This window comes from Callithrix jacchus, chromosome 8, assembly GCF_049354715.1.
Source record: "Callithrix jacchus isolate 240 chromosome 8, calJac240_pri, whole genome shotgun sequence".
NCBI classification, from domain to species: domain Eukaryota; kingdom Metazoa; phylum Chordata; class Mammalia; order Primates; family Cebidae; genus Callithrix; species Callithrix jacchus.
Window position 1 is genome coordinate 52,340,185 of NC_133509.1, and position 12,566 is coordinate 52,352,750.

Genomic DNA, 12,566 nt, shown 5'->3' on the forward strand with positions numbered 1-12,566 from the left:
ACTACCATTTTAGTTAGCTGAAAGCTGCAATACAAAGTATTACGGGAAAATCAAGGTGAATAGCTTGAAGATATGGTAATTGGAGAGTCATAAAAGTTTTGTTTTAGACGATTTAATGTTTATTTTTTCATATACAAATTAGAGAATGTTGCTAACTTCATGGGATATTTGAGGACATGATATAAATATACAAAGTTAAAAGTGGACTTGTGCAGTAACCTCATGGGTTCTTTTCACTTGGTCTTATACATGTAAGTAAAGATCTAATATCAATTTGATTACCTACTAAGCACCAAACAACTAAATACGTAGAACTTAATAACTGGCCACATTCTATAATATGATCACTAAGAATTTAATGTAGGATTTTAATAATCATGTTTTTCTTAATTGTGGCAGAATTTAGACCTTAATTTTGTAATCTCAAATATAATAAGTTTTATTTTTGAAATACCAAATTTCCAATGAAAATAGGCATTTTGATGTATAAGCAGTAAATTATAGTGACTTCATTTTTTTCCAACCACAAAATAATAACAAGGAACAGTACTAAAGAAAATTAAGAAAAGAAAAAAGTCTGTGCATCAGTAATAAAATACTCCAGCATAGACAGTGAGCCTGGAGCCATTTAACAGATAATGTTAGTCCTGTTGATTTAGCATGCATAGAAACAAAAAGCAAGAAGAGAAGAGCATCCATGGAAGAAAAGTCACCGAGAAAGAGGCTTGGCTTCAAAATGAAAGGCCATGTGTCTCATAAATGAATTTTTCCAGCCTCTATTCATTGCATAAAATTGCTGTAGATGATAACGGGTTTCTGTCTAGAGCTAAGATAGATTTGGATTCTGCATCAGATTTCTTATTGTCAGACCCTAGGTACTTGACTCATCCTCCATCTTGATGAAATTTGCAGTGCCATATTTATTGTATGGCTTCACGTTTCGATTTTAGTATTTGAACAAATTTTAATCTTCAAGATTGCACGTAGTAGGTGCTCCATAAACCCTTATTTAAGAATCTGGGACTACCTGGACATACTTCTGCAGTATGCTGGCAGTACGGTTTCTCTTCAGGCCAAAGTGGAATTTTACTTGATGGTTTTTTTAACAAAAGTTTAAGATAAACTTTTATTTGTGTGGAAGTTTAGAAATAACACTTACAGCTAATATTTCTACAGATTTTCAAGTTTAAAACTTTAAGGAAAGTTTCTATCTTCTGGTACTAAATATCCTCGTAGTTTTCCTGCTCAGTAAGAGGCCCCTCAGAGCAGTATGTACCTTATGGCCACAATTAAAAGTTCTTAGGACTTCATCTTTTCTTCGTCACTCTACCATTCATTGCCTTTCTCTCAAAACTAAAAGAATTAAAAAAAAAAAAAAAAAAAAAAAACTCGAAACAAAACAAAACAACCCTGTTCTAGAAGTTGGCAAAATTAAAGGTGTGCTATAGTGGTGACCTGGCACATTGTAATTGAAATGAAAAAGGAGGTGAATGACTTCCATAGAGGTCGGAGGAAGAGGGTCTCTAGGAAATTTCATAGTCAAGAGGTTTGTATGCAGGATGTGTGGGCTGAAACGCTGTGCGGCTCCTTGGTGAGAGGCACACTGATCTGAGATGCAGTCTGAGGAGTCCTGACGAGGCAACTTCCACCTGCTGGAGGAGGGGATGGGGCGGAGCTAAGATGCGGAAGTAGGTGACGCACGAGCTCTCCAGTTCGCCCGCTCCAGGCCTGACCCCACCGAGGCCCACACTGCAGTAGGCTCCTCGGGCTGCCGCTCGGTGAGTACAGCTTTGATGTCGCCTCGGCCGCCTGCCGCCAGCCCGAGATTTGGTATCATCGCCAGTGGGGGAGGGCGTACTGCTAAAATCCTTGAGATGGAGGCTGGGGTCAAAGGATGGGTGGGGGATTCGAATGTTTGGCTGTCAGTAAGGGGAAGAAGGGAGTACCGAGGGCGGAGATTGGCTAGTTCCCCAAATCAGAGCGGCGTTAGCTAGCATGGAAGTCAAACAGACATCCTGCATTCAGAGTGGACAAGGGAAAGATGGAGATGGAGAGCCTCGCGCCTGCCTCCAGCCTTTTCCATCACAACTGTAGATTTTGCTATTAAACAGCTACTCAGCTCTTTAGAGAGCGAGGTTTTGTATCTAGCGGCTAGAAAGGGCCTTTGCAGAAAAAGAAATGGCGGAGTATTTTGTTTCAGTAAAGGAAATACACGATTTTGCCTCCTCCCACCTCTCCGACCCTCATCCCCAGTAGAAGAATGATTAAAAGGAGGGTTTGCGCGGGGCGCGGTGGCTCACGCCTGTAATCCCAGGACGTTGGGAGGCCGAGGCTGGTGGATCACCTGAGGTCAGGAGTTCGAGATCAGCCTGACCAACATGGTGAAACCCTGTCTCTATTAAAAATACAAAAATTAGCAGCGGGGTGGGGGGGTGTTTGCGGACACCTGTAATCCCAGCTACTCGGGAGGCTGAGGCAGGAGAATCGCTTGAACCCGGGAGGCGGAGGTTGCAGTGAGCTGAGGTCGTACCACTGCACTCCAGCCTGAGGGACAGAGCGAGACTCCGTCTCAAAAAAAAAAAAAAAGGAGGGTTTCCAAGGCTGCTGCCTGAAGCATCCGTCCAAACACTTTAAGCAGCAAGGATAATGTTCCCTTGTTTTGCAGACATAACCATAGAAGCCAACATTTAGGACAGGTTGACCCTCCCACCCCAGGCTAGTTTTTTCCCTCTCACCACCACTGCCTCCCCAGATTCTAACCTCCAGAACTGTAAGGCAGTGTTACCAACATAATAATAGCCATATAGGGGCTCTTTCTGTGGCTGGCACACTCTTACCAGGTATTTGCACACATCCTCCCAACAACCCTGTAAGGTAAATGCTTTTATTATCCCCGTTTTGCAGAGGATGAAACTGAGGGACTTGCCCACGATCGCTGAGCATGTTGCTAAGCAAACATACCTCAATCTACCCCAGCAGATTGCAGGGCAGGCATTTTCATTCCTTTCAGGATCTCAAACGTGTTGGATGTCTGCTAAGCTAAAATGTTTCCTGCCATCACTCGCAACCTTCCGGTGCTGCTTTGCCATTTGTGTCTTCCTGACTCCCTCCTGTTAGCCTTTTCTTCCCTGAGACTGGGAAAACTCGAGATGCCACTATCTGTTTCTCAAAATTGAAGCAAGTTTTGGTTTATTTATTTTAATAAGAGAGAGAGAGGATGGTGAAGTTAGAAGTAACGCAGAACTTTCAGGGAGCGACAAGGAGGATAAAAATTATGAGTGAGAACCGCCATTCCAGCCTCACTTTTCCAAGAATGCAAACAGAGGGAATTGGATACCCACAACTGTTTTGTTTCCTACCTTTCTGCAATAATGTCTGCCTAGCATGGAGACTTAAGACGAAAGCAACCTCTAAGGATTTTTTATTACAGTCTCTTTCTGGGGGGTCCTTGAACCGCAGCCTGGAGTGGTTGCATCATCATAATTGTATTATCACAACAGCCAATTGTAGCCAATTAATATACATTTGGTCCTTAATCTGCAGGTTAAAAATGGTCTCCAGGATGGTCCTTACCATGCTATCTGGCCTACTGTTTTTGCTGGCATCTGGATGGACTCCAACATTTGCTTACAGCCCCAGGACCCCTGACAGGGTCTCAGAAACAGATATCCAGAGGCTGCTTCATAGTGTTATGGAGCAATTGGGCATTGCCAGGCCCCGCGTGGAATATCCAGCTCACCAGGCCATGAATATCGTGGGCCCACAGAGCATCGAAGGTATTTACTGTGTTCTGATGGTTTGAAGTTTGCGTTGGCATTTTAAATAATATATTTACACACTTCTCACAACAACCTTATAAGGAGATGCTTTTATTCCATTTTATTTTTCAGAGAAGGAAGCTAATTTTTAAGAGACTACTTTCTCATGGGTTTCGTTTTCTTCTTCTATACAGTTTCTACATAATTACAAATACACACATGAGAATATGAGTCCTGCGAGAGCAGGGACCTCATCTATCTGATACACAGCTGTAGCCCTAGTACCTAGCACGTCTGGTACATAATATGTGCTCAATTAATGTTTGTTGAATGAATGAAGGAGCATCTAGTGTTATCGCTAAAGAAAGATTAGAACTCAGACCTGATGTTTTCTCCACACTGCTGATCTTAGGGAAATTGTGTCATTAGACAGCTGCTTTTTGAGTTAATGCCAGCCAGTACTTGAAAGAGAGATTCAACATGTAGAACCTACAGGATCTGACTTGATTCCTACAAATGACTGCAGTATACCCAGGAGGAGCCAAAAGAGGTATTGACATTAAGAGCAGATGTTGAAAGCTTTAGAAAATATTTTAAAATCTAACAATTTTATTAAATAATAAATTAAGAATAATTAAATTCTTTTAAGGTGGCAAGACCATTCCCCCCCTGAAGTTTTCCAGGGTTCTGGTTGTGGTCATAATACTTATATTAAAAAGCAGTACTTCATTTGTTTGTGGTTTAATGATTTGTTTATAAAGAGAATCTAGCTCCTACGCGCTGGTGAGGCAGCATAGGTTCCTTATTTCCATGCCTTGCTTTTTATCTGATTCTGAATGATCTCCTTCTTCACTAAGGCAGAATCCTAAAGAAGCAGCATGGTTAACTTAACTGAAATGCAAGGGAGTGTTTCCTTAGAGTTCAAGGATTTGCCCATGGAGTGGGTCTGAAGGAAAATGAGAATTTATCTCCAAAAACATACCAAGCAAATGCTGTTTGTTCCCTGCAGATTGATTATGCATTATTTTGCCTGAGTCTGTGATTTTCTAAAACTGCTGTCTGCCCCAGGATTCTGTGAATGCCAGGAATATTGTTGATATGTAATTCTCATTTTTATCTTGTTACCCATAGAATTAAGCCATTGAGTAAAACTAATTCTGTGAGATTGTGTTTGTTTAGGTTGACATTTGATTTCAAAAGTGGATTAACACAAATTAGTTGAATCAGCAAGCATGCAAACCTGGCACACGACTTGAATTAGAACAAATCAGACAGAGCTTCCTGTCATCCCTTTTGGGGAGAATCTCAATTCTTCTCAGCATCTGTCACCTGTTGCTTCAAACACACCTATATATTTCAGGCCAGCTCTTTTGAGATAAACAATAAATATCTACCTTTTTAAGGCAGGAAGTGCTTGATTATTCACTTAAGCTGTTGTCATGGAGAAGGCTCTCCGAGTTTCCACTAACACCTGAGGCGTGATCAGTTGTGCTGGAAAAGAAACAGCCACTCCCGGGGCATTAAAAGCCTGTGTTTATTCAGAGACTCCATTCTCTCAGTATCCAACAATCTACTACCCATGATATATTAGGCACTAGGCAGGAGGCTGGTACAGCTCTGCCCTAAAGATTCACTGTCTGAGGGTGGAGACGAAAGCAGGGATACACATGAAAAGTTATGACGGTATACCCCGGCAAGTGTTTTGATAGGTGTACACGCAAGCTGCTGCCATGAAGCAAAGAGAAGGGGTAATTTAATCTGCTCAGGAGTGGATGGGATGGCTATAAGGGATTGCTGCTTTGAAGAAGCTACATTTGACCTGGGTATTGAAGATTGAGTAAGAATTCATCAGAGAACTATAAGTGTAAAGGCATGGAGGTACAACTATTATGTACCCACAAAAGCTAAAAGAAAATAAAAGGCATAGAGATATAAAAGATCACAGATTCGGACAATTTAGAATTTAAAACTCTTATTACCCTGGGAAGAATGTGCTAACGTAGCAATCTTAAGTCTCCCCTGTCTGTCTGTGGAAGGGATGAATACTGACTTGAATTTTAGTTTTCTATTACTGTGCAACAAATTACCACAAATTGAGCAGTTTGACATGGAACTCATTTATTATTTGAGTTTTCCACTGCTCAGGAGTTTGGTGTGGGTTAGAGTTCAGGTGCTGACCGGATACGCCGTCTTGGCTACAGCTTGGGTCCTCTTCCAAGCTCGTTAAGGCTGCTGGCAGAATTCCATTTGAATTATATTGTAGGACTGAGTTCCCTTTCTGTTGCTGGCTGTTGGCCAACCAAGGCCCCCCTCAGCTCCTAGAGGCTGCCTCAGGTTGTAAGCTGTATGCCTTCTCATAGCCAGAAGGAGAATATCTCTTTAGTCTTCTGCTTATGATATGATCTCTTTGGCCTTCTGATTATAATATAGTGACTATACCATGACCCTTTTTGTATAACAAAGGACTGATATCTCATTATACTCTCAGCAAGTAGGAATCTTGGGAGTCATCCTAGAATTGTCCACTATAGCTAGGATGAAAACGAACAGAGAATAGTCCAAAGATGATTGGGGCAAAAGCAACACGTTTTTCTCAGTCCGGGACCTTGGCATTTAATTTGTTGGGTGGGCTGATCATTTATTCATGTGAGTGAGTTATTGTTTCACCTCATGCATTTATTTCCACTGCCTTTGCTCACACTCCCTCATGCTAATTCCCTCTGACAGACTCATGGAGTATCTTCCATACACTTCCAACACTGATTTTAGGATTTTATTATGAAGAACCAAGTTGGAAAAATTTATTTTTAATTGTTACAGAAAGAATGTACATACTATAGTATCACATTGTATGGTAACACTGTATTCTGGTGTGAATTTCAACACAGATTTAACATGGTGATTATGAGCACAAACTATTGCCAAAGCCCCTGAATTTGAATGCCAGCTTCATACTGTATTTTGTTGTGAATTTCAACACATATTAACATGGTGATTATGAGTACAAACCATTGCCAGAGACACCCACATTCAAATGCCAGTTTCATTTATTACTGATGTGACCTTGGGCAATTACTTAACTCCTACAAGCCTCTGTTCAGCGTAGGGGTAGGATTTAAATTCACTCACCTGTAAGCAGGTAACGTTCCAGTCCAGAGAAGCAAAAACAAAGTTTCAGCATGGGTAACTGCACTTCCAAGAAGTCATTTCTAAATGAATCATCATCATCACTTTAGATAATTACTGGACGTTAGGTCCCTTGCAGGCAGGTGTTCACTACCCAACACATGGTACTTGAAGACAAATATCTGTCTTATTTTGTCCACTTCAATAAATTAATCATATCATCAATGGATTTTAGCAAATGTGTATGTTTGCCCTCAAATATAGAATTATAAATTGGCCTTTTTGTATAGAAATATAGTATCAGTATAAATTACTGTTAGGTTAGTGAGGTATCATATAACCCATTAAAAAAGATTTTCTTGATTCCATATCTCTTCTCGTTACTGTACCATTTTTCTGCTGCCTTTCGCAGCAACATTTCCTCACGTCCTGATTGTCCTTCTTCATGTCTCATTCCCTCCTGGCCCACTGCAGCCCACTGTTCTCGCCACTCATTCATCACTGTTTTAAGTACTGAGGAAATAAACGTGAACATCAAAGTAGCAGGGTGAGGAACTGTAGTCCTTAAATAAACAAATAAGTATTGGGCCCTCTTTTTTTCTTTACCCATTTCTTAGTTTCATTTGCAGGTTTCTCTGGCTCCTCTAATGAGGCCTTTAAATGTTAAGTTCTCCAGGGCTCAGTGCTGGGTCCACTTCTCTTAGTTCCCTCAATTCTCTGTCTACTTGATCTCAGTCATTCTCTTGACTCTCAATCCATTTTTTGGCTGGTGACTCCAGTGTTCGTATTCCAGCCCATGTTGAGAAATGCTGAGTATATGATGAAATATATTGTTTGCTAAGAAGAAAGATAGCAAGGAAAACCTGGTTGCCGCCCAACCCCCCCACCCCACCCCCTGGCCAAGTGGAAAACTGCTTGGGGCATTCTGAAGTAGCAGACAGTAGGTGTATATCATACACAGGTTAAAACAGTTCTGCCCCCGTGGCTCCATTGTGGAGAATACTTTCTGGTTTGTCCTTGATCAATGGTGAGCAGGCACCAGCTGCCTACCAGTTTATCTTAGTTCTATGAGAAAACACAGGACACCTGCTGTTAATCACCTGTTCAGAGAGAATAAACACGTGAGTCAGAGTCTGCTCGAGGCCCTCAGCCCAGAATGCTGTCGGCCCCTGAGGCTCTCAGCTCGGAAGCCTGTTGGTCCCTGGATAGTCCCACTTTGCTGTTCTATCTGGGTGTCTGCTTTTTAATGCCTTCAATGCCATGTGGGTGGGGGTCTCTATGACTGAGCTGGTCTCAGTAAGCCCACATTTCTTACTTGTATATCCAGAGGCTTACACTAATTGCTAATTGCCAGGTCTCAATGCTGATTTCTCTAATACCACCTTCCCCAACCTGTTTATGCCTGTCTTTTCCATCTAAATAAATGGTGCCACTGCTTAGCCATACAAGCAAACTAATAACTACATAATCCTTGATTTCCTGCATCACACTTCCTGCCTCAATTTTAAGTAATGCGTTTCATTTATGTCTCTCAAATACACGTGCAGTTTGCCCGTCTGCTTCTCCCTCGCTCTCCTCCAGACACCCTGGTCCAAGATACCGTCGTGGAGTTTTGAAATCGCCTCCTAACTCATCTTCCTGCTTCTATTCTCCATCTCTTTCCAGTTGTTCTTCACCGAAGGGCAGAGTTTAACTTCAAAAGTTTAAACAATATTCGTGTCACCTTCATAGTTACAATTCCACTGGTGGCTTCCCATTGCACCCTGAGTAAAAATAACCCTTCTTGCCATGACCTGTGAGGACCTGCAGCTCCTGTCCATCATCCCCCCTACTTGTTCCATGCATCCTGGCCCTGAGTCACACCGGCCTCTTCCCACCTCAAGGCTATCAACACAGGCTGTTCCTCCCACTCTTTGTGCAGCTGTACCTCCTGTTGAGGTCTCAGTTTCAAAGTCACCCACACAGAGCCTGCCTGACTGCCCTGTTTGAGTAGCACCCCTCCATTCTCTGTTGCAGTGTTCCCCCACTTTTTTAAGCTCCATAGCATTTTTTGTCATTTATAATCATTGTTTATTGTTTATCTCTCCACTGGCATTTAAGCTGCACCAGGCTATATCTGTTTATTAACTGCATTATATTCCAGGTACATAGTAAACATTCAGTAAATATTTCAGGAATTAATATACACTATTGGGGGAAATATATCTAATGGCAGTAAGTATGTAAATCCTACTTTACCTCTGGATCTGTGAAGACTTTTTTCCTTTAAGTTCAAGGAAAATATTCCGTTTCTATTCTGTGTTTTTAAAGATTTCTGCCTAGAAGTTCTTGTCATGAGCTCACTGATGATGTGCTGAGCGAAAATGTCTGTAACCTAGAAGTGACTGTAACTGTGATCACCACCGTGCAAGGTTCGCGCCCTTTGTACAGCACCGCCCAAGGGGCCGGAAGGACTTTTTGCAGTCCTGGCACTAAACCAGCAGAGGGCCAACTAGACAAGAAGTTGATTTTGGAAGACTCCTCAACTCTGGTAGCCAGCCCCCTCGTCATTAATAGCTCTAAGGGGTAGAAGCCTTTGCCAGAACATCCCAAGAGGATGGGGGTTATGTTTAACTTCCCCATGGGCTCCTTAAAAACAGTTTGGTAAGGAGCATCTTTCAAATGTGTAAATTCTTAATCCAAAGCAAATAAAAACACAAAGACAAACAGGGACCCACTTGGCATTACGTGAAGAAAAGTGTGTATGTTTACGGCCAAGAACTGGGGTTGAGACGTAGCCATACTATTTTCTAGCTGTGTGTAATCTTGGCAATTTTCTAAGCCTAGTTTTCTCAAATAAAATGGGCTTCTCTGGTTCGAGTTGGTGTTTGAAAAATAAAAATAAAATGGGGTTCCAGCCCACTCTTAGATGCAATCACTGGATGCCATTAGTAACTGAATTATAGGCCTTCCTCCTCTCACTTTGTGGACTATTGACAACACGTTTCAGTCTTTAGCGGCTTGCCCCGATCTTATTTTTGATTATTCATCAGTTAGCAATACGGTTCAGACATGCTTCAGTGCGCCCCATATTTCAGCAGTAACCATCTTCTCCCAAGCCCAGAGTTGCTCACTGGACTCCAAGACATAGCTAAATGGCTACTGCTGTTGCGTTATCCCCAGAAACAAGTGAAGCCACCAGCTGTGGCTTGTCTAAGGGACCGATTCGGAGAACCATGGGCTGTGACAGGGGAGCTCTTGGGAGTCAGAACTGGTTGTGCCAGCTGACACTGATAATGGCCTTGGATGAATCCAACCAGAAAATGTGCTTTCATTTTCAGGACATTAACAGCCCCAGGTAAAAGATGGGCTGCTCAGTGCCAGCTGTTCATTTTCCCCACAGGGCTAGGCCACCAGCCATCCAGTACTGTGATAACACCAGGTATCTAGCCATTAACATATAAATGTATCAACGTCAGCATTTGATGTCTCTGAATAATTTTAAATCCATATTGCCAAACATTTATAACACTGTTGGACTTCAAATTTTTCACTTAGAAGTAGAGACCCAAGGTTATTTTCTTAGTAAATATCAAGTGGAGAAAGAGTCCTATGGAAGATAGGCTACTTGAAGAGGCAGATCCTAGGAGCCTCTCTACTCCACCAGGCTCTGGCCTTGGTAAAGGAGCTGCAGTGCCTCTGCTTTGCCACAGGGTGGCAACAGTTGCCTCCATTTGAGGATAGGAGGGTGAAGTAAACCTTGAAGAGTAGGGGATTCAAGTTTCTGGTTAGGTTCTCTCTGCAGTGCCTCCGCTTTGCCACAGGGTGGCAGCAGTTGCCTCCATTTGAGGATAGGAGGGTGAAGCAAACCTCGAAGAGTAGGGGACTCTTTCTGGCTAGTCTCTGCAGCTGGAGAAATTAGTGCAGCTGACTCTTGACTCATACAGCTTGACTAAAATCTGTTTCTAGGTTATCCCCTCTCTAGCGGAACCAGTGAGAACATTGGGTTTGGTTTGTAGGCCATCTTTGAATGAACTGGGCCCCCAGTTTGGCCCACGCCTTTGGGGTTACATTTTGTCCACCTTGAACTTCAATCCTTAAAGTCTCTGGATGATTTTCAGTTTTCTCTGTTGAGCAATTGTGTGGATAGTAATGAGAAATTTAAAAGAAACAGGGGAGGTTCTTTTTGGGAAGGGGACAGGACAGGAAAGATGAACATGATGACATGTTTGTGTGTGTTTGAGGTGCCCTGGGTGTCCAGAAGGCACTTAGATGTATATGGCACAGGAGAGATGTCTGGGTAAGGGAAGGATTTCAGAGTCATCCCCGTGTTAGTGGTGGATGATGCTGGAGGAATGGATGAGGTCACCCTGGGTGGGTATCAAGAACAATAGGGCACCTAAGACGAAGGCCAGATAGATGAAGAATCCACAAAGGAAACTGGGATAAATCAGGCAGAAAGGAAAAGAACCAGAGTGTAATGAAAACAAGGGGCAGCGGTTGCCATGCTAGGATGAGCGGAGAGGTCGCATGAGATGCTAAGACACACTGAGTGTCAAGTGTTCACTGCGGTAGCAACAGAGAAGCTACTACTTTGCGGGGGCTTTGGGCAAAGCCGGCTCTGGGGAGTAGAGGGGGCTGACCCCACGCTGCAGTGCATTGAGGGGATAATGGGAAAGAAGGAAGAAGATACGATGTATAAATGTGTTTCCAGAATGTCAGGTAAAGAGGGGATGAATAATAGCTGTGGAAGGATTGGGGGAGGATTAGTGATTTAGAGCCGAGGAAGGTTTCTGTGAAGTTTGTTGTTTTAGGATGTGAGAGATTGAACCTGCTGAAGTGCTAATTGCCAAGAACCAGCAGAGATGGAGAGTTGAAGGTGTGGGATGGGAGCAGGCAACTGAGGAGGTGGGAGAGGACGAGGACTGGAGCACAGGGGAGGTCTGGGTCTTTCTTTCCGCCATCGGGAAAAAAGGAAAGTGGCAAAGATGTGCTGGGGTATGGCGAAGTTTGGCGGTTTTAGCCTCAGGTGCCTGCAAGCACTGTACTAAGTCTCCCCACCTGTTCAATTAAGATAAGAATACAAGAATGAAATGCAGCCTCTCAAATCTCTTTTCTTTGCCAGCTTATGCATTTCATACACCTTATTGATACGTCTTTTGATGTTTTAAAATTTTGGACAACACTATTTTTAACTTTTATAATTCTATTAGTTATTCACTAATTATGGTATAAACTTTTAATATTTACTTTTTATAACTCCTAGATATCTTGTAGATCAAAAGATCTAAACTGTTTCATCTTTGTCTATTTTATATCTTGCTTAATAGTAATTAATGTTTTAGTGAAGCATAAACCTAGAACAAAAATAGAAAATAATCTTAATAGGGTGTTGGGGAATTTTATATGAACATTTTATGTGTCTTTGAAACAGTGCAATATAAAAAGTTAGTACAGTATTATTGAATGCACAAAATGTGAAGTAATGTGAATTTTCCACAAATAACAATTTGTCAAGAATCACAATTTCAAAGTAGTAGGCTTAGTAATTCTAAATAATGATTAGCAAAATTTGTCATCATTCTCAATTAGGAATGTTCTTGAATTTTTGTGAATTTGCAATCACATGAGATCTTTAGTCCATTCCTTACATAAAATGTGACTATTTCAGAATGCCAAAGAGGGACACACAAAACCAGATAA

The 12,566-nt window shown here is 42.0% G+C and overlaps 1 protein-coding gene across 2 annotated transcripts in view; it reads left to right on the forward strand.

Annotated features, from left to right (window-relative positions):
- Window positions 1–1,715: 1,715 nt before the first annotated feature.
- The window catches only part of SCG5 (secretogranin V), a 51,921-nt gene continuing 41,070 nt past the window's right edge, over window positions 1,716–12,566 (forward strand). The window contains exons 1-2 of one of the 2 annotated variants that reach the window (XM_009005604.4): window positions 1,716–1,830; window positions 3,544–3,776. In XM_009005604.4, the coding sequence (XP_009003852.1) occupies window positions 3,551–3,776 (226 nt within the window). In that variant the 5' untranslated portion in view covers window positions 1,716–1,830; window positions 3,544–3,550. The remainder of the gene's footprint in view (window positions 1,831–3,543; window positions 3,777–12,566) is intronic. The other variant, XM_002753578.6, reaches the window with a different exon arrangement.